The 26,096-nt window shown below is 45.2% G+C and overlaps 1 protein-coding gene across 1 annotated transcript in view; it reads left to right on the forward strand.

Annotated features, from left to right (window-relative positions):
- igdcc3 (immunoglobulin superfamily, DCC subclass, member 3) overlaps positions 1-26,096 on the forward strand; it is a 131,082-nt gene that overhangs the window by 70,536 nt on the left and 34,450 nt on the right. The window contains exons 3-6 of the mRNA XM_078529958.1: positions 7,600-7,744; positions 9,640-9,770; positions 18,473-18,610; positions 25,787-25,945. Of these exons, the coding sequence (XP_078386084.1) occupies positions 7,600-7,744; positions 9,640-9,770; positions 18,473-18,610; positions 25,787-25,945 (573 nt within the window). The remainder of the gene's footprint in view (positions 1-7,599; positions 7,745-9,639; positions 9,771-18,472; positions 18,611-25,786; positions 25,946-26,096) is intronic.

Consider the following 26,096-nt stretch of genomic DNA (forward strand, 5'->3'; position numbering starts at 1 on the left):
TTTGTGATGTGGTCTGATATTAACCAACCTCAGATGAAGGAGGGTGTTAAGGTACAAGTACAGTTTTGTTAGTCTGTGCAGGTCATACATACTGATGTGAAAGTCTGTTTCCTGGGTTTGTTGTTCTGATTCGTTTTGCTGAAGCTGATTGGCTGAGACAAACACATTACTACTTGACAAAGCACAGATGCCCTCTATATTTTTGAATTGGAATATTGTAATTGTTGAAATCCTTGGATTTTTTTTTCTGACTGCAGTATTTTTAGGATTTTGGGCCCTTATGGCAGAAATCAGTCATTTCAAATTATTTTAAAATATTTCAGTGCAAGAAAGAACTTGCATTTATGTAGTGACTTTCACGGCCTCAGGAAATATTAAATGCTTTACAACTAATTAAGTAATTTTGGAATGTAGCTCCTGTGAATGAAGTGAAATGTAATTGCCGCACTTCCTATGTCAAAACAATCTGTGCACAGCAAGTCACTAATATCATTGAAGTGTTTTTTGGGTGGGGGACAAATGTTGGCTACAACACTAGGATAACCCTTCTCCTCTTCTTCAGATAATGCCATGGGATCTTTTATGTTCGGCTAAGAGAGGGCCTCAGTTTAAGATCTAATCTGAAATGCAGTACCTCCACTTTGAACGCACCATTCTAACTCAAAGGTGCCGGCTATAACTGAGCCAAGGTTGACACCTTTATTAATATGATTACTATTTTAATGATAAGCTGGACCATGACAAGCTATTTCACCTTGTCCAGAACAGTGGAACCAGAGGCCCACTCGCTCCCACCCACCCCCACCATGGCAACTCAAGCATCAGCCAGCCAATCAGCAGCCACCTGGTGGGAAGGCAGCTAATCAGCATTGGGAAGAGGGGGGAGTGGCTCCACACCCAATTGGGCATCTAGGGCGGGACATCCGGCAGGAGAAGTGTTAGGCTGTGAACCGGAATTTGGTCTTTAAAGCTGCCCTCCCCTCTCACTCTCTCCTTAGTTGTTATGTTAACCTAAAAACAGTGAAGAAATAAAGTATACTAACTTCCAAATGCTGTCACCTTCAGCAGCAGACTTTACATGCAGCCATGGTCCCGTTTACAGGCCTTTCCATCTGCCACCTCCTCATACTTGGCATAAATCACTCCTAACATTTTTCCTGTGTGACTACTGAGAAGTGGAGTTGTCAATGAAAAATTGCAGTCAATTTGGTCTTTAACAAGCTCATTCGCTTGTTAATGTTTGTTTCAAAATGGCAGACGGGCATCTGCTTGTCCCCCGTATGATCAAAGATTGGTGGATGATGTCTGATTGCCGATACAAGGTCATCACACCATGTTTTATGTAAGTGCAGTGGGGGAAGGGGCGGGGTAAGGCCTACCTGATTTGCAGCCGTAAAATCCAGCCCAATATTTCCATGAACAAATGGGCAATCTATGGAACAGGCTCCATTGGGTGACAGTAGAAGCAATCAGCACTGATTAATTCAAATGCCAAACGGATAGATTTCTTTCAGAAAATAACATTGGGGGATACAGTCATTGTTTGGCACTTTGGCTGATAAGTGGCAAGTTACATTCGCGCCACACAAGTGCCAGGCAATAAAAAAGTTACCCAACTAGTTCTGTCCCTGTGGTCTCTCCTCATAACTATTAACACCTTCCTTTCGAAAATACTTATCCACTTCTCTTTTAATCCACTTCACCTTTAAAACTTATTCTGATTCTGCGTCCACCACCAATTCTTGTAAGGCATCCCGTGCCCTAACAACCCTCAGTGTAAAAAATGCTCTTCTGCTCTTGCTCAAAGACTGAAGAGGAAATCATGATCATCCATCTTAGCGACTTCTTCCCTGCTGTTGGATGATCTTCAGTGCTGATGCTAATGGCCCAAATTTTTCCTGCCCTGTGTTCTGATGCAAGGCCTATTCAAGATATCTATTTATATGGTGTATTGATGTGTAATATAATTTAGGTGTATTGAAATTGAGAGCCAAAATTAAATAAAGTATAAAATCTGCAGGAACACTGTAATTTGTACCCATTCGTTCAATACTTTATTGCATTCAACATTATAAAATTACCAATAATTTCCCATGGGGAGCTTGAACCCAGAGTCAGTGATCAAAGTGTTGGATGGCACTGTAATGTCAGGGAATGGTCAGCTCTTGTACCCAGTGTTCTCAGAACATAGAGCTTTCTCGGGCCACTTCCAAAATAAAGCACTGATTGCTCCAAATTAGTGCCATAGGACATCACAAACTATCCCAACTCTGCAATGTACTAATGACTAATTATTTTATGGCTGTACCATAGCAGATGACCAACTCTCAAATAACAAGCCAGCACTTCCACTAAATCAGTGCCACATTGATCATTTTTGCAGGTCAGCACTACTCAGGCTGTGTCGTGCCATGTCCCCAGTTCTTTCAGAACGATCTATCTATCTATCTGTCCATCTGTCTATCTATCTGTCTGCCTGTCTTTCAAAAAAAAAGACAACTTTAAAAAAAATCCCTTTCTCCCAGGCACTCATTATTCTTTCTCACATTCACTGTTCCAGCATCCTCAGTGAAGATTTAACTTAATTAAATGCAAATGTTGAAAAGGCAGAATATATTAGGGGAGACGTCACCGAGGTGTCTATATCTCTTCCGTGATCTGTGTTCCACGGATGCTCTTCTGTGATGCTGTTTGAGGAGTTCATGTTAATTTGATACAGCAGCGAGCTGTTGTCGATTGCATCCTGGTCTAATTAGCTGTCAGCTTTCTCCCCCATGAATGGTGGATTGTTTCTGAGCATTGTTTTGCTTCTCATGGTCCTTCCATTGCTGAAGCTTAGAAATATTTCAGGATAGTTTTCAAGGAGACTTGCTCTTTGTATAGTGGCTGTTTTCACAACTGAAATGCTGACTGAGCCTGCTGTTCTGTCATTCTGCATACATTTCATTTAATGCCTTACTTCATCCATTAATTATATCAGAGCCTCCTGTGCCAACAGTTAGTGATTTATGAAGCATTGGAGACAGATGCCTGTTTCAATCAGTGTTACAAGACAGACGGGCAGTTCATTTCACCTCCACCTTGAGTTTATTTTTTCTTCACCCTCTATCAAGATGTGACATCTTGTATTTGTGTTGCTTAGGACAGAACTAGAGAACTATATGTTTTTGAAATCCAATGAGAAAATGCCCGTCAAGAGTAGTTGTAGGACAATCATTTGAGTTAATTAGAATACCCTATAAATTCTTATCGCAATTGCCCTTTCTCCCAGATCATGATTTCTCTTTCACTTTGGTCACTAGATTCAAATGATCTTTTTACCTGATCACTAATTCCTTTCACCCTACCTGTCAAGTTACTACTTCTCCATCACTATGATCACTTAGATCACAATTCACTTTTAACCCCATCACCAGATAAGTGTTCTTCCATTTTTTTCTTTTATTCTTTCATGGGATGTGGGTGACATTGGCAAGGTCAGATTTGTTGCCCGTCCATAATTGCCCTTGAACTGAGTGGCTTGCTAGGCCATTTAAGGGTCAACCACACTGTGTGGGTCTGGAGTCACATGTAGACCAGACCAGGTGAGGATGGCAGATTTCCTTCCCTAAAGGGGCAGTAGTGAACCAGGTGGGTTTTTACAACAATCGGTGATTATTTCATGGTCACCATTACTGAGATTAGTTTTCACTTCCAGATTTATTAGCTGAATTCAAATTCCTCCAGCTGCCATGGTAGGATTTGAACCCATGTCCCCAGAGCATTACTAGCCCAATGACATTGGCACCATGCCACCATCTGCTGTGCTGGTAACAGTCAAATATCTGTGCAGTCCCACTCAGGAGCCTTTTGGCCCATTGGCTTCGAGTGAATATATGAAGACTGACAAAACACTCATTCTTTCAGACAAAGGTTGATGTGCACACCACTGACAGAAAAGTCTTAGGTTGCTATTCCTAACAGCCTGTGGGTGGACTGCAGGAGTTTGAGAAGATGGCTTACCGCCACTATCTCGAGGGTAATTAGGGATGGGCAACAAATGCTGGGCTAGCACACGCCCTGTGAAAGAATTGAATTAGAATTATTAATTCCCTGAGAAGGACACATAGATGGAAGAGCTTGCATATACATTGCGCTTTGTCGCGAACTTTAGAAAGACCCTAAAGTACTTCACGTACAATGAATTACATTGAAGTGTGGTCATGGTGGCCAGGAGGACAATTGGAGCAGCCATTTAGCACACAACAATGTCTTAGAAACAATACTGAGGTAATACCCAGATATTCTAATTTGCTGGTGGCGTTGGCCAAGGAATTGGGAGAAATTCCATATCTTCTTGGAATGGTGTCTTGCTATTTTTAGCATCCGACCGAACCAATGGGACAAAGACCTTAGCTTAATGTTTCATCGTAAGGATATCACCATTGACAGAACTGGTACTGTTGTGTCATTGTGCCTAGATCATGGGAGTAATTTTAACACAAGCACAATAATGGGGAAGAATCTCCTTGCTGGAAAGCACAAAGTAAAAATTCAGGCACCCACTGATTGTAACTTTCTGACCATCAATGAATAGTCATAAAATCGTGGGCAGTGCACAGCCAAATTGCACTAACAACAGACAAAGATTCTCACCAGGGGATCACCCTATGTGTTTGCAATACCTGTGGGTTTTAACCCACAACTTCCTAACTCCCAAGCAAAAGTACAATTATCTCAGCCAAGCTGACATTGATATTGGGAGGTATGACTGTTGCCCATAGCATGACTGGTAATGTTAAAATGTTTAAATGTGGATATTTACAGAAGTTGATAGTTGAAAATTGGACCCTTAAAAGGATTCTGTAACCAGTCAGTTATGTGGACCAGGATAATCTTCCACTAACTCATAATGCTGACCTTTCTTGGTCAGTAGTGATGTATCCTTAGTTTAGCCTTTCAAGGCTTTTCTTAAAGTAATTATAATTCAATTTTTATATTACATGACTGTTTACATGGAGCCTTTGAAATTGTTTTTTGTTTGAATTAAGGGCTGATGTGGATATAATGCTGTTAGTTTAATAGAATTAGTCTTTCAGTTTGTGCTGAATTCAATCAAAGGCTTTGGTTTTTACTTGCTGTCAGTGATGCCTTTCAGGATAGTTCTTTATGCTTCAGGGCAACTAACATTTTCACTATTGATCTGCCAGCACACTTCCAAACATTGTGTGTCTCAGGACACAGTTAAACATTCCCAATCCCTGTATGTCCCAGGCACAGTTAAACATTCCCAATCCCTGTATGTCCCAGGCACAGTTAAACATTCCCAATCCCTGTATGTCCCAGGCACAGTTAAACATTCCCAATCCCTGTATGTCCCAGGATAGCGTTACGCATTCCCAATCTCTGTGGCTCCAAAAACAGGGTCAAGTATGTCACTTCGACAGAGCAAGTGGAAGGCTAAATGACATTCCAGCTTCTGCTGAGATGATGGTGGTCCCAGTTCAGAAGTGACTGCCTTATAGTCAGTTTAAAGTATGTTTTAACTTGAATAAATTAATGTGGCATTAACAGGGCGCTAACTCTACTGACCACATTTTGAGGCTGTTACTTGTCCAGCTGTGCCACTTTGACTAGGTGAACATCAGTCCCAGGGAGTCAGTGTGGTGTACGTCAGAGCCTTACAGTGAGTGTGGTGTATATCAAAGAGTCTCAGTCAGGGTGGTGTATATCTGAGTCACATAGTGAATGATGTGGTCTATATCAGAGTCTTAAAGTGACTGTGATGTATGTCAGAGTCTTATAGTGAGTGTGGTGTATATCAAAGTGTTGCAGTGAATGTGGTGTATATCTGAAAGTTTTATAGTGAACACAATGCATTATTTCTTATAGTAAGAGTTGTGGGTACGTCATCTTCACATTGTCTTTCCCTGTGTGTTTAATATCTCGATCCCAGTGTTAGTATGCAATATCTTTATCCCAATGTTTCCCAGTGCATAATTTCTCTATCCCAGTATTACCTGAGGCATATTGTCTCAATCCTAGGAATTCCTAGGCCAGGATTTTCTGTCCATCAGGCAGATGGGCCAGGGGTTGCTGGGGAACAGATTGCCACCCGCGACTGGGCCCCGATCACGATTTCACACCAGCCAGCCAATTAGTTGGCAGCCGGTATGAAACGCGCACTGAGGAGCTCAGCGCTGCCGGGATGGGGGCGGGAGGAGCGCGAGCGCAGAAGTCTGCACGTGTGCGGGGGAGAGGGCACACTGACAGCTCCCGGGGGACACAGAGCTGCCTCAGGGAGCTGAAGAATCGGAGAAACAAAAATAAAGATTTAAAAGATGATAGAAGCAGGTCCCCACATGCGACTCAGTCACATGAAGAGGGACATGTTTGAAATGATGGTGAAAAATATTTAATGGATTTTCATTTACCGTTGGAATCCTCATCCCGCCCGTGGATGAGGTTTCGTTAAAAATGCAAAGGCCGCCTGACCTATTCGCACATCCGCCAACCATAAGGTTGGACGGGCAGCGAAAAATACAAATTAATTAATTGCTTAAGGGCTTAATAGGCCTTTTAATTGTTGGTGGGCGTGCTGCCAACTCTCACATGCACTCGCCGACTGAAAGATCGCTAGAGTGCGCAGTGACGCGGGGATGCTCGCCTGACATAATCGCACCTGATTTTATGCCCGATCGGGTTGGATGCCCGATTGACGATTGTAAGATTCTGCCCCTCGTGTTTTCTGTCTCTATCCCAGTAATCTCTGCACCAACATGTTGCAATTGTGTATCTGGTTTGGAACTCTTTTAAGATCTCCCTGTAACTCTTAAGCATTATTTAAAGTGTAAGATTTTATTTCAGCTTGCCTTCCCTGTTGTGTGAGACTGAGGACTGCCAGTGTTTCTCTTGGAGCGAGCTTTAATCAGAATTGGGCTATTTCCCTGTGGAATGGGCCTGGTGATAGGAGATTTTCGACTCATAAACTGCACTCTTGTGATTCCCCAATTTTTCCAAGTCATTCAATGTAAATGTTCTAATCTATTGGAAATGATTACTATTGATTCCTTGGTGAACCTGTAGGTAAAGGTTACAGCTAATCACTGTGATGAAACTACAGGGAGACTGCAGGTATCCCAGAGGCTTTAATGATCTCTATAATGTCCCTCATTGCTAATAATTATTAGTATAGGGCCTGCAATCAGGAGAGTAAAGTGACCCTGGTGCAGTGGTGACTGAATGCTGAGGAGCCCACCTTTCCACTGCCTAGGCCCAAAGCTCTGGAATTCCCCCCCTAAACCTCTCCAACTCTCTACCCCTTTTCCCTTCCGTTGAGACGCTCCTTAACCCTTACCTCTTTGACCAAGTTACTTGGCTATCTGCCCTAGTGCCACCTGATGTGGCTCTGTGTCTAACTCTGCCTTATAACGCTCCATTGAAGCGCCTTTGGATGTTAAATCTGCTGTTGTTGTTATTGCTGAGTGAGAGGCTTCCTGTTGAAAGATTAATGTTAATGCATGCACCTTCCAATATGTGAAGCATGTACAGCACAGCCTATATTGTTCTTCCCACTTATCTTTAAATTTCCTAACGTTGACCCTATTTTTTCCCCTCCAGCTCTGTCTCCGTTCCATGTGCAGCCCCAGTCGATGGTTGTAGAGGAGGGCGGTGTTGCCAGGTTTCAGTGTCAGATTCACGGCTTACCAGAACCACTGATCATGTGGCACAAGAATCGCAGGCCTCTTGAGCCAAGTGATGACAGGTATTGTACATCCTAACCATTGGTTTCAACCAGTTCCATCAGTAAGTTGCCCTTAACTGTGATCACTTTATCCCAAAACAGTATTACTGGACATGAGTAAATACACTCACACTGTCTAGCTATAATATTACCATTTGTTTTCCTCTCTTATAAATAAAAGCAAAACAATCACTTCAGAACCCTACAATCCTTCCTGCAGAAGCTCAATAATCCACCCACCCAGAACCTGAACAATCACTTCAGAACTTTACAATCCATTCATAGTTCGATTGTCCCTGCAGAAGTCAGCAGTTCCTTCAGAACTTTACAATGACTGCAAAACTCTACAAACTCTGCTGAAGCCTGCAGCCCTCACAAAATTTGACAGTTCCTGGTTTCAGAATTGCTTTGTTTTTGGTTCCTGAGTTTATAGCTCTTGATTTCCAGTGTTCCTATTGCCAGAGTTAGGTCATGTGTTCTTAAAGTCCCAAAGTGATTGGCAGAATTAGTCAATAAGTAAGGCAAATGAGATGTAACTTGACCACAAATCCAGTTCGATTATATTATCACGTGCATTAATGTTGCTGCTTCTACCCCATTTGCAGATAAGTCCTCGAACACGCACAATTTGAGGGCTTTTGCGAATAAAGGAAGGTTTCGTGCTGCAGTTATCCCGGAACTAAGCAAGGTCCGATTCTCATATAGAAGTTGCTTAAAATGCACTGCATCATAAGAGCATGGGTTCACATCCATGATCCTCACTTGGTGGTTTCCTGACCTCTAATCGAAATAAACGCCAGATATTCCCTCACAGGAAGAAAAAATCAGATGGAAAGCCAAATGCTGCACTTCCATTATTCTTCTAGTGGCCAATACCAGAGCAGAGTTAGTTTGTGCTGGAGGGCAGATATTAGTCCTTTCACTAGATTAGAGGCTGTACTTGGAAAATGGATAGGGGGCAACAGAACTTTAAAAGCAAATAGAACCTGAGAAATTGAGAAAACGACTTCCATCACTGCCCTTGCTGAAGTGTGGCTGTTGAGGTGGGAGTAATGCCACAAAATGAATAAAACCAGGGGGAAAATCCACAGCTTTTGCCATCAATCTTACATTGTTGAAGGAGAATAATAAACAATGTAAGGATGTAATGAAAAAGCAGGGATTTTATATGTTTACACAACTGCTGCAGGAAGAGAATAATGGCACATCCCTGATGCCTGGAGAAAACTGCAGGCGTCTTCACAATTGCCAGGGTGCAACAGTGCCATTTGTTGGATGAAAATGTTACTACATCACCACATATTTCCCAATTTTAAGTGTTAAATATTTTAAAAGTGTGAAAGACAAATGCTGCAACCCTTAAAGGACTTGTAGCTAGTCAGGCAGAGCCCTTGCATCAAGTTGTCACCAAGTTTGCGATGTAGATGGAACAAGCTGCCTTAACCATAGGCAGGGCTTAGGTGGCCATACATTGTGTTATGGGTGATATCTGGAATTAACACCAATAGGAACTGTTCAGCAACTGAAAAAAATTAATGGAAGGATCTCAGGTAGTGTTCTTTCCATTTGTTAATGGGATGTGAGCGTCGCTGGCAAGGCCAACATTTGTTGTCCATTTCTAATCGCCCTTGAGAAGGTGGTGGTGAGCTGCCTTCTTGAACCACTGCAGTCCCTGTGGCGTAGGTACACCCTCAGTGCTGTTAGGGAGGGAGTTCCCAGCGATATAGTCCCAAGTCAGGATGGTGGTGGCTTGGAGGGGAACTTGCAGGTGGCGGTGTTCCCATACCTCTCCCACCCTTCTCATTCTAGGTGGTAGTGGTTGTGGGTTTGGACAGGACAGGCTGACTTCATGATAAAATGGAAGCTCATTTTCTCAATATTGGACAAGTTACTCAACTGCCTTATTTATCTTTCAGGTTCACCTTTCTGCCCACGGGGGTCCTTCAGATTACACGAGTGGGAGAAGAAGACAGTGGAATATACCAGTGTGTGGCAGCTAACACTGCCGACACAAGACATAGTGAAGAAGCCAGTCTTACTGTGTCAGGTTAGTACTGTTTCTCCACATGCAAATTGTTGACAGAAAAAAATAAAATGAACTGCCAGCTTCTGAGACTCTTCCTCAGGTCCTGGACCCAGACAAGGACACTCTCCTGAGAAAGAAAGTCAGTCTAAAGATGCACCCAGATCCCTGAGTCTCAGGTATGGCTGTTAACTGGGTTATTGTGGCAGAGCCCATTGCCTGAGGCTCTCTGATAAAGCCCAACGACTGACACGGCCCAGAACTTTGAGTTCTCCAACACAGCTGGAATCTGGTGCCATTTGATACTGTGTGATTTGCATATCTTGTGCATGGCACAGTTGCATAGCTGCGTATATTCAGGACCCTTCAGGCATGGGTTATTGAGGGGGGAGGGCTTCTTGGTGAGCCACTTTTACAGGAGGGTTCATATTAGCTCTGTCAGAATGCATCTCATCAAATCTGCACTTACCTAATTCCCTGAGGTATTTGATTTGAGAGCAGTGCTTAATTGTTTCTAATATTAGAATTTCAAAGATGAACGCAGCGCATTACCAAATCATTAATATTCATAATCTGGATTCATTGCCTGGCCAGGCACAAACAGAACTGTTCACGTGGCCTAGAAAATTGTCTTCTTATATTCAATGTCACATAAAAGCTTGCTATTCCACTGCTGACAGAACAGAATCCGCAGAGAACTAACTTTGTGATGTCTGTTTGAAAAGAGCATTAAAATGGAAGCGGTCACCAGTGTGTGAGTGAATGTGGCTAGATGAGAGCAGCATTCTCCTACTCTCCTAATACAGGCCCACAAACAGATTGTTTATCCTACTCTGATTCTCTCCCCTCTCCCGAATCTGATGTGGGATGCCACAAGTGACCCTTCAGTACCTCTCTCACGCCTCACAGCGGCTTTCATATTGACCTTTGACCATTGGACCCTGTAGCTGGTGTCCAGCTGAATGTAAAACCGCTGAGTATTTTTAGACCGTTGGTGATGATGATCTATTGTTCTTCCTGGGTCTTAGTGCCCACCCCCAGTTAATATGGTGCATTGACAGTGCAACCTTGTTGGTTATAGACACATTACTTGGTTTCTGCGATGATTTTACTGGGTGTTGCAACTGACAAGGTGAACTTCAGGAGAACAGTCTTCAGGAGATAGTCTTAAACTAGAACCTTACGCGAAAGAAAGACTTGCATTTATATAGCGTCTTTCCTGACCACCAGGCATCTCAAAACTCTTTACAGTCAATGTAGTATCTTTGAAGTGTAGCCACTGTTGTAGTGTAGGAAATGCAGCAATCAATTTGCACACAGCAAGCTCCCACAAACAGCAATGTATAATGACCAGATAATCTGTTGACGGATAAATATTGGGCTGGACACTGGAGATAACTTTCCTGCTCTTCTTCTTTTATGTCCACCTAAGAGAGCAGAAAAGGCCTCAGTTTAAGATCCAAAAGCCAACACCTGATAGGCAGCACTTCTGGTAGGGCAGCACTCCCTCAGTACTGCACTAGGGAGTCAGCCTTGATTTTTGTGCACAAGTCCTGGAGTGGGACTTGAACCCAGCACCTTGTGACTCAGAGGTAGGAGTGCTGCCAACTGACACTAAGCACCAATGAGCTATTGCAGTACAGGGTATATCACAGTGAGTCCTGGTGCTTCTGCATCCAAGATCCATTAACAGAACTGGGGATGTTCACGTTCGCTGATGATTGCACAATGTTTAGCACCATTCATAGCTCCTCAGACACTGAAGCAGTCCATGTCCAAATGCAGCAAGTCCTGGACAATACCCAGGCTTGGGTTGACCAGTGGCAAGTAAGATTCGTGCCACACAAGTGCCAGGCAATGACCATCTCCAACAAGAGAGAATCTAACCATTGCCCCTTGACGTCCAATGCCATTACCATCACTGAATCCCCCACTATCAACATCCTGCGGGTTACCACTGACCAGAAACTGAACTGGACTAGCCATATAAATACTGTGGCTACAAGAGTAGGTCAGAGGCTAGGAATCCTGTGACGAGTAACTCACTTCCGGACTCCCCAAAGCCTGTCCACCATCTACAAGACATAAGTCAGGAGTGTGATAGAATACTCGCCACTTGCCTGGATGAATGCAGCTCCCAGAACACTCAAGTAGCTGGACACTGTCCAGGACAAAGCAGCCCACTTGATTGGCACCACATCCACAAACATTCACTCCCCCCACCACCGGCACAGTAGCAGCAGTGTGTACCATCTACAAAATGCACTTCAGAAACTCACCAAGGCTTCTGAAACAGCACCTTCCAAACCCACGACCACTTCCATCTAGAAGGACAAGGGCAGCAGATACATGGGAACACCAACACCTGGAGGTTCCCCTCCAAGCCACTCACCATCCTGACTTGGAAATATATCGCTGTTCCTTCACTGTCACTGGGTCAAAATCCTGGAACTCCCTCCGTTACAGCACTGTGGGTGTACCTACGCCACATGGACTGCAATGGTTCAAGAAATCAGCTCACCACCACCTTCTCAGGGGCAATTAGGGATGGGCAATAAATGCTGGCCCAGCCAGTGACGCTCACATCCAATGAATGAATTAAAAAACATGCACTTTCCAGCAGGATGGAACAATGATTTGGAACTTAATTGATTTCTTTCCCCATTCCAATTTCATCTGGGATGCTGATGTTAGTTGCAGCTTATCCCTGCTGAGGTCTGTACTCACTGGCTGATGGCCTGGCAACACCTCAGCTTTAAGTTCACATCCTTGTTTTCAAATCTCACAATGGCTGGCCCGTCCCTATCTCTTAAACCTTCAATAGCCCTACAAACTCTTCAAAATCTCTGCACTCCTCCATATCTGACCTCTTGCACATATCCCCTACTCTAATTCGCTGCGTCATTGGCAGCCGTATTTTCAGCTATAATAAAAACAGAAAATGCTGGAAATACTCAGCAGGTCAGGCAGCATCTGTGGAGAGAGAAACAGGGTTAACGTTTCAGGCTGATGATCTTTCATCTGAACTGGAAAGATCATCGACCTGTAACATTAACTTTGTTTTTCTCTCTCTACACAGATGCTGCCGGACCTGCTGAGTATTTCCGGCATTTTCTGTTTTTATTTCAGATTTTCAGCATCTGATTTTTTCCTGCTGTTTTCAGCTACCTTGGCCCTAAGCCCTGGAATTCCCCACCCAAATGTCTCTGTCACTCTTCCTCCCGGTCCTCCTTCAAGATCCCTGACCAAATATCACCTAATGGGCACCAAGCTCCTTGGAAGCGCCTTGGGGCGTTTTACTATGTTAAAGACGCTATCTAAATGCAACTAGTTGTTGTTGAAACAACCTTATTCCGCATGGACTAGGAATTGACCTTGGGATCTTTCTTGGCTGTATGCAGCTGAATTTTATGCCCCCCCCCCTTTCTGGTGTGATTGCAGGTGATGGGGGGAGGGGGGGGTCGTGTAAAATAGGCTGGGTGGCTAGCCCACTATAGCCCACTACCCTCCCGCCCACCTCCGAGCTGTCTCCCATAATATGATGTTTGGGTAGGGGATCAGTCCACCTTTAGGCCCGTTGAGGCTCTTAACTGGCCAATTAATGGACAGCTAAAGTCCTGTGCCCACCTCTGCTGCAGTAATCTGTGCGGCTGGGGAAGGCAGAATGAGGAGGCCAACCTGCTTTTTCACCAACTCGGGCTAAAAGATGGGGAGGAACGGGGGCGTTACATCTTTTGCGTGGTGCCCTGTGCCCGTCGGAGGATCCCGCCAACATGGTACCCCCATAACCCTTTGTGCCTTCCCCCCCTCTGGCTTCCAGAACCTGACACCTTCCCCGCTCAATCCCCACACCACAGCCCCCACCCCACCCCCCCCACCCCCAGGTCCCCAATCCCTCCCCGACCAAAAACCCCAGACCCATCTTTCAGCCCGGCGTCCGTGACCCTTTTTCTTGGCACTGCTTGTAGTCCCAGCAGCAGCCACTATTGAGCTGTGGCGCTGCTAGGAGGCCTGAGCTGCGGGCCAATTTGATTGGCTGGCAGCCCTTGAGGGCAGGACCTCCTTCCCCTGATGGGCGGAAGTCCCGTTCTCAGCTTGTCAAAGTCGCCCCCGGCGTATTATCACCGCAGGGCAGCCCTTGTTAAAGTTGGTCAGCTCAAGAGTGACTTTTCCAGCGAGGGGGAGGTGAGCAATGGGATCTCCCGGAAAACTGGCCCCGTGGTTTTGTGCAGTCTGACATTAGGCAGCACATATGTCAACTGAGGGAGTACCCCACTCCTCGATGGAATGGAGCAGGACTGTCACCACTAGTGAGCTTCAGCATCAAACAGTTCATACATGAAAAGGCAATGCTTCCTTTGTGTATTTTGGTGCAGGTTATACTGTGTCCCCTCAGACCTAGAGATTCTCATTTTGACGTCAGGATTTGTTTTTGATCTTGGTGTCAGATGAATCACAATATCGTAGCTTTGACATTTAACTAGTCGCTATTAGTCTGAAAGAGCTTCAGATGAGAATTGATGGCGATCGTGTTGATGTTTATTATTCAAGCCTTACTTGTCGACCCCAGCAGCCCATAGACAGGGTTAAACATGCTGATGTTTGCTTATCGTGCTCCCGGTACCACAACATTTCAGGCGGCATAAATAATTCAAATGATTGGATGGGCTTGACAGCAATGCGACTTTAATTTACCAAGTGAAGATTCTACAGTTTCATTATTTTAAAATGCTCTCTGCAAATTTTATCCACTTCCAATTGGTACCTTTTTAGTATTTGGTTAGATTGATTTGTGGTGAAGTGCAGCATCTCAAATTTCATTTATCACACCTCACAGCTCCAGAACTACAGGAGAGACTCAGTGTCCCCGTTCTGCTGATTGGCGTGTGCTGTAGGCAACTTAAACCTAGGTTTTCAAGGATGCCTGTTAGTGGGACAATGCGTCGGTACACCAACAAGTGTTTACTTCCCGCAGTTCATCAGAAGGTAACCTAATGTGAGCAACCTGAAGGAAGTATGGAATAGAGAAGAAGGGGCTGAACGTCCCCGTGGGCTTTGGGACTCCAACGTCAGGATCAAATGGGGGCCCCAAGCATGCACTTGCCAGCAAAGAGACTGGAGCAGAGATATCCCTGGAGCTGGCCTCCTCATTGGCTGCCTCCGAGCTGGCAGGTGCCCCCCCGATGGTCAAGCGGGAGGCCCACAGCTCTGGAGCCTAGGCAGACCCACTGAGAGAGGTGAGTGCTGCTGAGGCAGGTAGTAGAACATGAGGGCACCTCAAAATGGAGGCACCTTTGGAGCATAAAAGATAAATAATCATTTGAGAGGCCCCTCAGATCGAAAGGGAAACCCCTCTGCTTGGATTGTGGGGTTTATGGGGGCACCCTTTGATACCCACGGCCTCCTTTTCAGAGGATGGAGCCTCTGTCTCCTAGGGTACCCAACACCTTCCTCAGCCTGCCGCCCCCAATAAGCTGGTGGCCTTTACATGTGGCAGTGGCGAGGGGTTGGGGGGGGAAGCTGCTTCGCTGCTGGCAAAATGCTGGGAACATGAGAAATAGCCCCTGTTTGGGGCCTCAGTTACTTCATTGGGCGGCCCCCCCTCCATCGAGCAGGCAACTGGTCCACAAGCCGGAAACTACCCCAGGAGCGAGCATGCATCGGGGAGTCTCCCGAGTGGCACCCCTCTATTTTCCTGGCAACCCTCTGCCTTCTAGCCTGCCACCCTAGGGTTGGGAAAAATCAGCTGGAGGTGTTCATGAGAGATGGAGAGGGGCGGGGGGGGTTTGATGAATCAACCTGGGACATGCTCATACATGGCTCAGCAGGGAGCAGTGAAGGTTTTGCGGAGACTCTGAGAGCAGATGACTGATCTGATGGCCCTGACAGTTCAAGCTGGTGATTGAGATGACAAAGATCCTGCAGAACATCTGAAAATGAAAAGCAAAGAGTGAAAAGAAAATTGCAGCAAATCCAACCTCAGCTGAGGTGGGGTGGGGTGGGGGCACTTCCGCATCTCAAGGCTCGGAGGAGGAAAGCGGTTGAAAAAATAATGGCTCAATTTTAACCCTCCGGCCTGTGATTCTCAGCTAAGCGTGTCTCAATGCTGACTGCACTGAGACACACCTGATGCTGGAACTGACTTCAGAAACCTGAATGGGAATCGTTTTGACTCTGACTGAAGGTGTAACACCCTGATACCAATACGATGTTAATTCAGATACCTGTCAGAAACCTCGCCTGGTTTTCATTTCCACTGAAGGCAGCAGGTGAGATGTATAATGGGTGGCAGAATCAATAGCATCCATTTTACACTATCACCGATGTCAGCCATGGCTCAGTTGGTAGCATTCTTGCCTCAGAATCAGAAGGTTGTGGGTTAAATTCCGACTCCAATAACTTGAGAGCAAAAATCTGGGCTGACAGTCCAGGCGGAAAATGAGGTCTGGCAGGGGTGGCTGACATTCACCATCAAAACTGTCAGCAAACCCCCCAACCTGATCTCTGGCAGCCCTGAGGGCAATAAGTCCCTCATTGGCAGCGGGAACCTTGCTGCCCAGGCTCCTGACTCCAATCCCGCCCCCGAGAGCTACCGGCCAATCAGAGGCTGGCAGCTCGCCATTACCTCCTGTGCCACCGGGAGCGGTGGCTGCTATTGGTAATATACCTGGGCCTTCACCAGAGTTCATCGTTAGATCCCCGCACAAAGATAAGTAAAGGGTGGGATGGGGGTAACAGGGAGGAAGTTGGCAGCGAGGTTGGGAGGGGAGATCAGAGGAGAGGGCAGGGGGTGGCTCTCAGTGGCCTCCCTTCTCTCGCTGTCTGGTCCTTTGATCAGGTACTAAATGCCTTTGAATGAGGGACTCCCCTCCCAGAAGGCCATGGTTTGCATGTCGGTCTCCCCAAATGGTGAGGCCCCCACCCACCCTGGGTATGGATGGGGCCCTCAAGTGGGAATTAATTGACATAATCGGGGGAGGCAGGAAGGCAGCAGGATCCCCACCTTGCACCCTCTCACTCAGTCAAACAACCCCCCTGCCTTGGAACTCACCTCTGGGGATGGGGGTTGGGGGTTGGTGGGGGGCGGGGGGGGGGGTGAGTCCATTAAAGTCCATCCTCCAAGCACTGTACTGAGGGAGTGCAGCACTATTAGAGATGCTGTCTTTCAAATGAGACATTAAACTGAGGCTCCGCCTGCTCTCTCAGGTGGATGTAATAGATCCCATGGCACAACTTCAAAGGAGAATTATCCCCAGTGCCCTGACCATTTTTCTATTCCTCCATAACCAAATAGATCATCTGGTCATTAACACATTGCTGTTTCTGGGAGCTTGCTTTGTAATGATTGGCTGCTGTGTTTCCTACATTACAACAGTAACTACACTTGAAAAGTACTTCATTGGCTGTAAAGCACTTTGGGCTATCCTGAGGATTTGAAAGGTGCTATAGAAATGCAAGTCTGTTTATTTCATTCAGCCAAATTACAGTGCCAGTCTGTAGACCCAACAGTCCATAGCCACTCAGAAGCACATGTATATTTATCAGCTATTTTGTTCCTGTTTCAAGAGAGTGATCTCCATAACTTACTCTCCCCCTTTGACATTCCTTGTGCTGTTGGGTCCTGGACCTTTTGATTGTTTGCAGTTGTCAGATGGAAATCTGGTGCCATTGCATTGATTGATATTAATGCACTTTGGGTGATTTGGTCTATTACCAACCCCACTACCCCCACACGACCACCCCACCCCCCCCCCCAACTTCCTCACACAGAACTGGGTGAATCGCACAACTGTTCACTGTGTTACAGCAGTAGCTCAGGAATGACAAATGGGAATCTGACTCACTACATGAATTCAACTGGGCAAAACTAAAGCTTCAGTTTCCTTCGTGATGATTTGAGTGCATCTTTTAGTCGCCTGAAGTTTTTAGAATTTTCTACCCCCATTGCATTTTATTCTTTTGTATCTACTTTCTCACTGAGTGGTATGACACAGAATTGACTTGACATCTTCATGTTTAAGTACTGAGGACGGAAACAGGACATCGGACCCAGTGCTTATCTTCACCCTTTGATGATTTCATCCCCATTTACCTTCTGGGGTTTAAATAAAAGGCATCACTTACCAATTCAGGATTCCTTTGTCAGGAGTTCCTCTCTGGCCCCACACAGGAAAACAGGCAAGCCCCAAGGAGCCAAGGTTTTGCTGCAGTTTCTATTGTCTTGTGCTTGAATGTGCTATTGAACCCTCAGCTGTGCCTGAGTTGGTGGCTCATCTCCAAGTCACAAGGTTCGGGATTCAAGCCCCACTCCAGGATTTGAGCACAGAAGTCAAGGCTGACGCTCCAGTGTAGTACCGCGGGAGTGCTGCATTTTTGGAGGTGCCATCCTTCAGACAAAACATTAACCGAGGCCCCATCTGGCTGCCCTGGTGGATGTGAAGATCTTGGCACTATTTTGAAGAAGGGAAGGGGAATTATCCCTGACATCCTGGCCAATATTTATCCCTTGATCAACATCACAGAAATAGATTATCTGCTCACTATCATTATGTTTGTGGGATCTTGCTGTACACAACTTAGCTGCTGTGTTTCCTACATTACAACAGTATCTACAATATGATAGCGCCTCATTGGCTGTAAAAGCTCCTGGAGTTGTCAGATGGTCATAACAAGTGCTATATAAATGCAAGTCTTTCTTTATTCACTTTATTTGTCTTCTTCCTCAGGATCACACTCAAATGTTTATAAGGAGCCAACAATCCTGGTAGGTCCCGAGAACCTCACACTGACTGTGCACCAAACAGCTGTCCTGGAATGTGTTGCGACCGGGAACCCTCGGCCGATCGTTTCCTGGAGCCGCCTCGGTGAGCATTTTCTTCTCAGTAGTTCTTGGTCTGTTGGGGCTCTGGCTGAGTCATACACCTGCGGGGAATGGGCAGAGTGAAAGGAAGGCTTTTAAAGGAACATCACATCCAGTAATTATTCTGTATTGGTACAAGTGCAATGTTATCAGGCAAAGGGGTAATATACCCTTCATTTTGTGTTAATATAGTGTCAGATTCACTTAGGTAAAGGGAGAATGCCCCTTCATTCTGTTCCAGTAGAGTGTGTGGAGAATGAATATTTCATGTTAAATTACTTTGGGAAATGCTTGATAATTAAACATATGAAGTAATGGATGACACCGTATTGTTAGCAAAGTCAACACAACCGCAGTGTTAGGGCTAATAACCATCATTTTTTAATGTGCATGTGAACGACATGATGGGAGCCAAGAAACACGTTCCTGAGAAGGAACTGGATTAATCGTGGGCCATATCTGTCCTTCAAGGTTGTGCTTTATGATTAGACAAAGCCTGAACTGGGTCTGACTGGAGACCATGTGCTTCCCCAGAAGAGGAGAATTTGGACTGCGAGTCACAGCCAAACAAATGGGCACCAAAAGTTTTATAGACTCTGTGCAGCTGCTTGACATATCCACATTGCTGTCCCTGTATCTCAGTACACCGGCCTCCAGGCATCTGTTACAGTGTCATTTTTTCAATCCACTTGCACTATCTACACCTGTAACAATGCGTCATCCTCAGTGTACCTGGAGAAGTGAATTTCTCAGCATTTGTCCAGTTTTGTCAATACGTATGTTTTTCAGCATGAAATGGACGCTGATCATCATTACTGCAGCCCAAACTCCAGGGTATAAGTGATGATGTAGAGCCACAGGGTGTGGTCCTGGAGGTTTTATTTAGACAGAGCTGGCATAGTTCAGGAGCAAGAAGGACTCTAATAGAGTAATAGCAAATCCTCATTGACTTTTTGTGCTGGTGAATTTATAATAACTAAGCAGCTTTGCATTCATGCATCTTATTGAAATGTAACAGACTCCAACTATCATTCTGCTCTTAACTTTAAGCCCTGGGATTTGGCTCAAAACTCACTTGCCTCCATCTCAGGTATCAATGCACCACAAACCGAGAGAATAAAGTGTTTGATTGCCATCGTGTTTTTTCTTTATTCTTCATTGGAATGTGGGCATCGCTGGCAAGTCCAGCATTTGTTACCCACCCCTAACTGCCCTTGCACTGAGCGGCTTGCTAGGCCATTTCAGTGGGCAGGTAAGAGTTAACCACATTGCTGGATGCAGATTTCCTTCCCTAAAGGAACATTACTGAACCATATGGGTTTTTATGACAGTTAGAGACTAGCTTTCGATTCCAGATTTATTAACTAAATTTAAAGTTCACCAGCTGTCTTGGTGGGAATCGAACCCATGTCCCCAGAGCATTAGCCTGGGCCTTGGGATTAGTAGGCCAATGACATTAACCACCATCTCCTCATAACATGGAGCACAAGTTACCTTGATCAGTGGTTTGCTCTGGTCTGTAAGTACAAGGAGCTGTTAACATTTTGAGATGTGTGAAATTGTGGTCAGTACACGACAAGTCCACCTTTAAAATCTAATTGGGATGCAAGAGACAATGTTCTATTTGCCTAATAAGAACTGGTAGAATATTAAAGAATCAACACCCAGCAAGTGATTCACTCCCTCCCACACTTCAGGTCATAAACCAACAGAGATACATTGGGTGAGACATACAAGCCAGGTGATTCGAACTCAGAAACATTGAGATAAATGCACTAAGGCAGATGCGCTCAGGCAGAAATACTGAAAGGTGTATAGACACAGAAATATTGACTTTGATATTAATCCACTCCAGCACCCCATGATGGACAGGAGAGGGCTGGTGTGGGCAGGGATGGGGGGAGGGTTAATCTGTCAAATGTGTAAAATGTGTAAATGCGACCCTGACCCACTCCACCATTAGCTGTTTTTTACCTGAGGCCAGGATTTTCACCTTGTCGGGCGGGAGGGCCTGGGAGTACTGCCCGCGATCAGGCCCCGACATGGATTTCACGCTGGTTGGCCAAAAACACGCGCTGCAGCGCTCAGCGCTGTCGGGGTGGGGGCGGGAGGAGGGCAAGCGCAGAAGTCTGTGCATGTGTGCGGGTATGCGCAGTGAAAGCTCCCGGAGGCACAGAGCTGCCTCAGGGAGCTGAAGAATTATAAACTCAAAAATTAAAAACTTAAGCAATGTTAAAAACATGTCCGCACATGTGACTCTGTGACATGGATTTCACGCTAGCCGGCCATGTGACTCTGTGACACGCTAGCCGGCCATGTGACTCTGTGACACGCTAGCCGGCCATGTGACTCTGTGACACGCTAGCCGGCCATGTGACTCTGTGACACGCTAGCCGGCCATGTGACTCTGTGACACGCTAGCCGGCCATGTGACTCTGTGACACGCTAGCCGGCCATGTGACTCTGTGACACGCTAGCCGGCCATGTGACTCTGTCGCAGGAGCAGGGACATGTTATGAATGCATTTTTAAAAATTTTACCTAATTTTTATTTGCTGTTGGAAACCTCATCCCGCCCGTGGATGAGGTTTCCTAAAAAATCCTAAGTCCGCTTGGCCTTTTTGCCTGCCCGCCAACCGTGAGGTTGGACGGGCAGCGAAATGTTTCATGTAATTATTACTTTAACGGCCTTAATAGGCCTGTTAATTGTCGGCGGGTGCGTTGCCAATTCCTGCGCATGCCCACCAACCGAAATATTGCGAATGTGCGATGATGTCGGGATGCTCACCCAACGTCATCGCGCATCATTTTACACTCGTTTGGGTCGGGCATGTGCCCATCCGACAAGTGCAATATTCTGCCCCTAGTGTCTCTTGTGGTGCCCCATCCTAGAGAGACAGGAGACTCCATTAACATATTTAAATCGGCTTCCCACAGCACATTTGGGAATCCAGTTTAAAGTTCACTGAGGCTATGCAAGGATTAGGAAACTCAACACTGAAAGGGAGAAGAGAGCCAGCTCCACCAGCTAACTGCATTTTCCAGCACTCATTGTGGGTCATGACGACCAAACCCTGAAAGAAAGCCTTCAGCATATTCCAGTAACTGACCTCCCACTACAATGTCTGATCTAACCCCTCAGCACCCCGCATTCTCTGACCCAATGACCCCTCTTCCCTCCCCAGCACCAAAACTGACCTTCAGCCCTCCTGAGTGCCAGAGACCCCCTTCGGGGTTCCCAACTGCTCACCTGTTGATGGTTTTCCCTCCCGGCCAATTTTGTTAGCTGCCAAGCAGGAAATGGAAAAGAATGACAATGAGGTCCTACCACTAAGTTTGGCTAGACCTTTGTAGTCCTAGCCTTGCCTGGTTCTTCAACCATTTTAGCCTCGCTGCTTCCCTGTAAATATCACTCGTGGGAATTATATTCATCTCTTGTCTGTGGCGATGCTGCTCCTCAGTTTTGCATCTTCCAGTTCCTCAGCCCTTGCTGGGGAAGCAACTATGATCTTTACTTCTCCACGACTGAAATTGCTGTGAGGTTTGGTATTTAACTATGAATAAGAACATCATATCGAATATTTAAAAATTAAATTCCAGGTCAGATCAGCTAAGGCAGGAAGGACATGAAAATCTGGGATTCTGCTGATCCAACCACTGGATAAACTTATTGCACAGTTAGAGGAACCTTTCAAACTCATTCTCATCGTAGCTGTTAATTCACTGTGAAAGCTATGGCCAGGTTTTTAGCTGGTTGGGTGGGCCTGAGAACAGTCCGGACTGCCGCTCACAATCGGGTCCCGACATCGATTTCACACTCACTGGCCAATTAACGGGCAGCTGGTGTGAATTGCACACAGCAACGCTGAGCACTGGCGGGGTGGGGGCGGGAGGAGGGCGAGCACGGAGGTCTGCGCATGCGGGTGGGTGCGGGCAGTAAAAGCTCCTTGAGGCACAGAGCTGATTTATAGGCAAAGATTTATAACATTAAAAATAAAAATGTTAGCAATGTTATAAACATGTCCCCTAATGTGACTCTGTCACATGAGCAGGGACATGTAATGAATGGATTTTAAAAATTTTTATTAAATTTTTAATTGCTGTTGGAAACCTCATCCAGGTTTCTGAAAAACCCAAAGGCCACTTGGCCTTTTCGCCTGCCCGCCAACCATAAAGTTGGACGGGCAGCGAAGAATTTCATTCCGTTAGAACTGTACTGGCCTGTTAATAGGGCCTGTTAATTGTCGGCGGGTGTGCTGCTGACTCCCACACATGCCCACCGACTGAAATATCGCGCGCAGTGACATCGGGATGCTCGCCCGACGGCATTTTATGCTGGAGTGGGTTGGGTGCCCGCTCAGCGCAAATTTCTGCCCAAAGATCTGAACAGTATTTTCGTAAACTCCCCTATCACTGGTGTCTGTTGAATTTTCAATCAGATACATCAAACCGAGTTCCAATCAAGTTGGGTGAAAAATAACAAAGTTGCAGCTTGTTCCCAAAATAATATTTCAAACTGATAGCTATTAATGAGCATTACTAAATTAAAGGTTGATATAATAGTCAATGATGATATAATTATAATGGGGATACTGAAGATATCATTATAGTGGAAACACATTTATAATGTAAAATGCTGTAATTGAATTGACCAAGATACAGTTCATATTATAATATGATTTTGTCTCTGTCACATCAGATTTTTGTTTAATATCTGATCACTAATCTATTCAATTTTCTAATTGGAAGATCCTCACTGTGTACACAATCGTGATTTTTGGATGTGTAAGAGAGCGTATGGCCTAGAGAATTCTATAACATATCTATGTGAATGTATATGTCTCTGTATGTGTTCTACATATGTTATATATAAGGAAAAAATTGAGAGTTTTACATTTGTGGAATTGCTATACAATTCAGCGATTCCTTTGAAGCAAGGAATTTGGTGATTTGTTCTCCCCTCTGTCTTTTCCCACTAACTCCTGAGTTTGAAACTAGCCAAAACTGACAACTAAAAGGTTTTGCTCTGAAGCAGGATGTGGAAGTTTCCACATAGTTCATTTAACACAGATCTGCGACAAAAACTGCTGTACTGGGCCATGGATTTGCTTTAAACTGTCACTCTCGCCAACTGATGCCGGAGAAGGTTTGCTGTTGTAAAGAGAGAGAGAAAATTTCACACAGTTGCAGCATTGGCTGGTGCCTTGAGTTTGGAATGAAGTCACATTTGGGTCAGAGTCGTGTCACATTGACTCAGTTGGTAGAATTCTTAACCTCTGAGTTACAGAGTTGCAGATTCGAGACCCACTGCTGGTTTGAGCGTGTAATCTAGGCTGACACCTCAGTGCGGTGCTGAGCAAGTTTTGAATTGTCGAAGGTGCTGTCTGTCAGATAAGATGTTAAACCAAGGCATCCTCTGTTTGCTCATGTAAAAGAGTCCTGTGGCACTATTTAAAGAAGGTTATGGAGGTGTTCTATCTAATATTCTTCCCTCAACACCATTCAAAAACAGACTAAACGACCATTCATTCATTTGCTGTTTGCGGGATCCTGCTGTGCGCAGTTGGCTGTTGCCTTTGCTACACAGCCACAGTGACTGCATTTCAGATATAATCCATCCGTTTGTAAAGCATTCCTGGATGTCCTGAGAAGGCACTATGTGAATGCAAGTTTATCTTTAGAGAGAGCTTAACCCTGCAGCTAATCATATTGTTGCTGATCTGGGGGTGACACTGAAGCTAAGGATCAGGTCATTTATCCTAACACACCTGATCATGAAAGGCACATACCTGGTAGACACGAGGTGGGTTCAGGCTGGATGCCTATTTTACACCTGTCCTAATTTACTCTCCATTGGAGCCAATAGAGAGTAAAATCCGATGGGGTGTAAATCACTATGTCCGACCCAAGACTGATCTATTTCCAACAGAAGGTGATTTTAATCTAATTTGCCTAAGTGGCAGTTGGAGAAGAAGCTATGAAATATTTCTCTTAATGGGAGTCTCATTCTTGTTTGCACACCAACCAGATATTTTATGACCATTTATTTTAATGAACAGGGAAATCATAATCAGAAGTGCAAAGCCTTTGGTCAGCAAGTTCACATTAGGTTGGAGGGAGATTTCTGAGGTTTGAAATCATACTTGTTTAACCAGGGCAATCAGCTATGGGTCATTGTTCAACAAATGCAGACAGAGTGGGATGGCTTTATTCCAGCCATCAGAAGCCTCCATTCCAATCATATTATCCATATTGATCACTCCATTTGTTTACAAGTGAGAGTGAGAAAGGTTCTTGTTGAATGAGACCCTTCTTGATATTAGTTTAACAGTGCAGTCAAAATGAGTAACATGCATTATCTCCACAAGAACCCTGTACATGTCTGAGGAGTTGGAGCTGTTTTATTGAGTGCTCTGAGATTGATTTTCAGACTTGTCAGTATTAAACTACTTTGCCTCGGAGCCTTGGTTTAATGTCTCATCCAAAAGATGGCACCTCTGACATTGCAGCACTCACTCAGTGCAGTAATGAAGTATCAGCCTAGAATTTGTGCTCAAGTTTCTGGGGCGGCCCATAAACTCTCAACCTTCTGATGCAAAGGTGCTTCCTACTGAGCCAAGGTTGGCAATTATTCAGTGACAAGTGCAGCCACTGCTTCCTGGATGGGATAACTACAAATTCGGTCGTGCAGCGTTTTAGTTTACCTCCAACACATTGGAAATGCTCAAACCTACTGCCTCAGTGTGTAAGAATCTGTATCCTTTGTCTGTTGGCCTGACATAACCTGAGCAGTTTAAACTCTCAGTACCACATTAGAAACAGTACAGGAAGAAGGTTCTTCTATAGGACCCAGAATCATCCTCAAAGCAAAAAGGCTGTAAACTATTCCCGTGTAGTGTTTGTGCCTTTTGTTTCTTCACATCTCTTTGTATTTCATCTTTGGCTCAGTGTTACAGGTTGCAAAATCATGGTTCCTTCCATTTAATGAGCCAAATGTTTAACATCCAAACTATTTCCATCATTCAGCCTTGGTAGTTTGTTTTAAGAAAAACACGAGATTAATCCCTTCCTTTCTCTAATCCCATGCTGGGTGTGCCAGCGATGCTTCATATGACAGATGAAACAGGACTGTTTTCCCATTGATTAAATCCCAGCTAATCCCTAAATATTTGTGTCCACAGACGGCAGACCGATTGGTGTGGAGGGAATCCAAGTGCTGGGCACCGGAAACCTAATGATCTCTGACCTGTCCGTGCAGCATTCTGGGGTGTATGTGTGCGCAGCGAACAAACCAGGAACACGGGTGAGACGCACTGCGCAGGGAAGGCTGGTGGTCCAAGGTAAGCAGCTGATTCTTTTGAGGAGATAGAGATCGGGAATGGCTCCTGTTTGTTGACAGCATCTGCAGTAGAGAAAAGTTTCTAATCTTGCCAGAATCTTTATATTCTACCTCGCTGTGCGTGATTTTGTTTGTTGGGGAGGGATTGTTAT

This window comes from Cetorhinus maximus, chromosome 26 (genome assembly GCF_964194155.1).
Source record: "Cetorhinus maximus chromosome 26, sCetMax3.hap1.1, whole genome shotgun sequence".
NCBI classification, from domain to species: domain Eukaryota; kingdom Metazoa; phylum Chordata; class Chondrichthyes; order Lamniformes; family Cetorhinidae; genus Cetorhinus; species Cetorhinus maximus.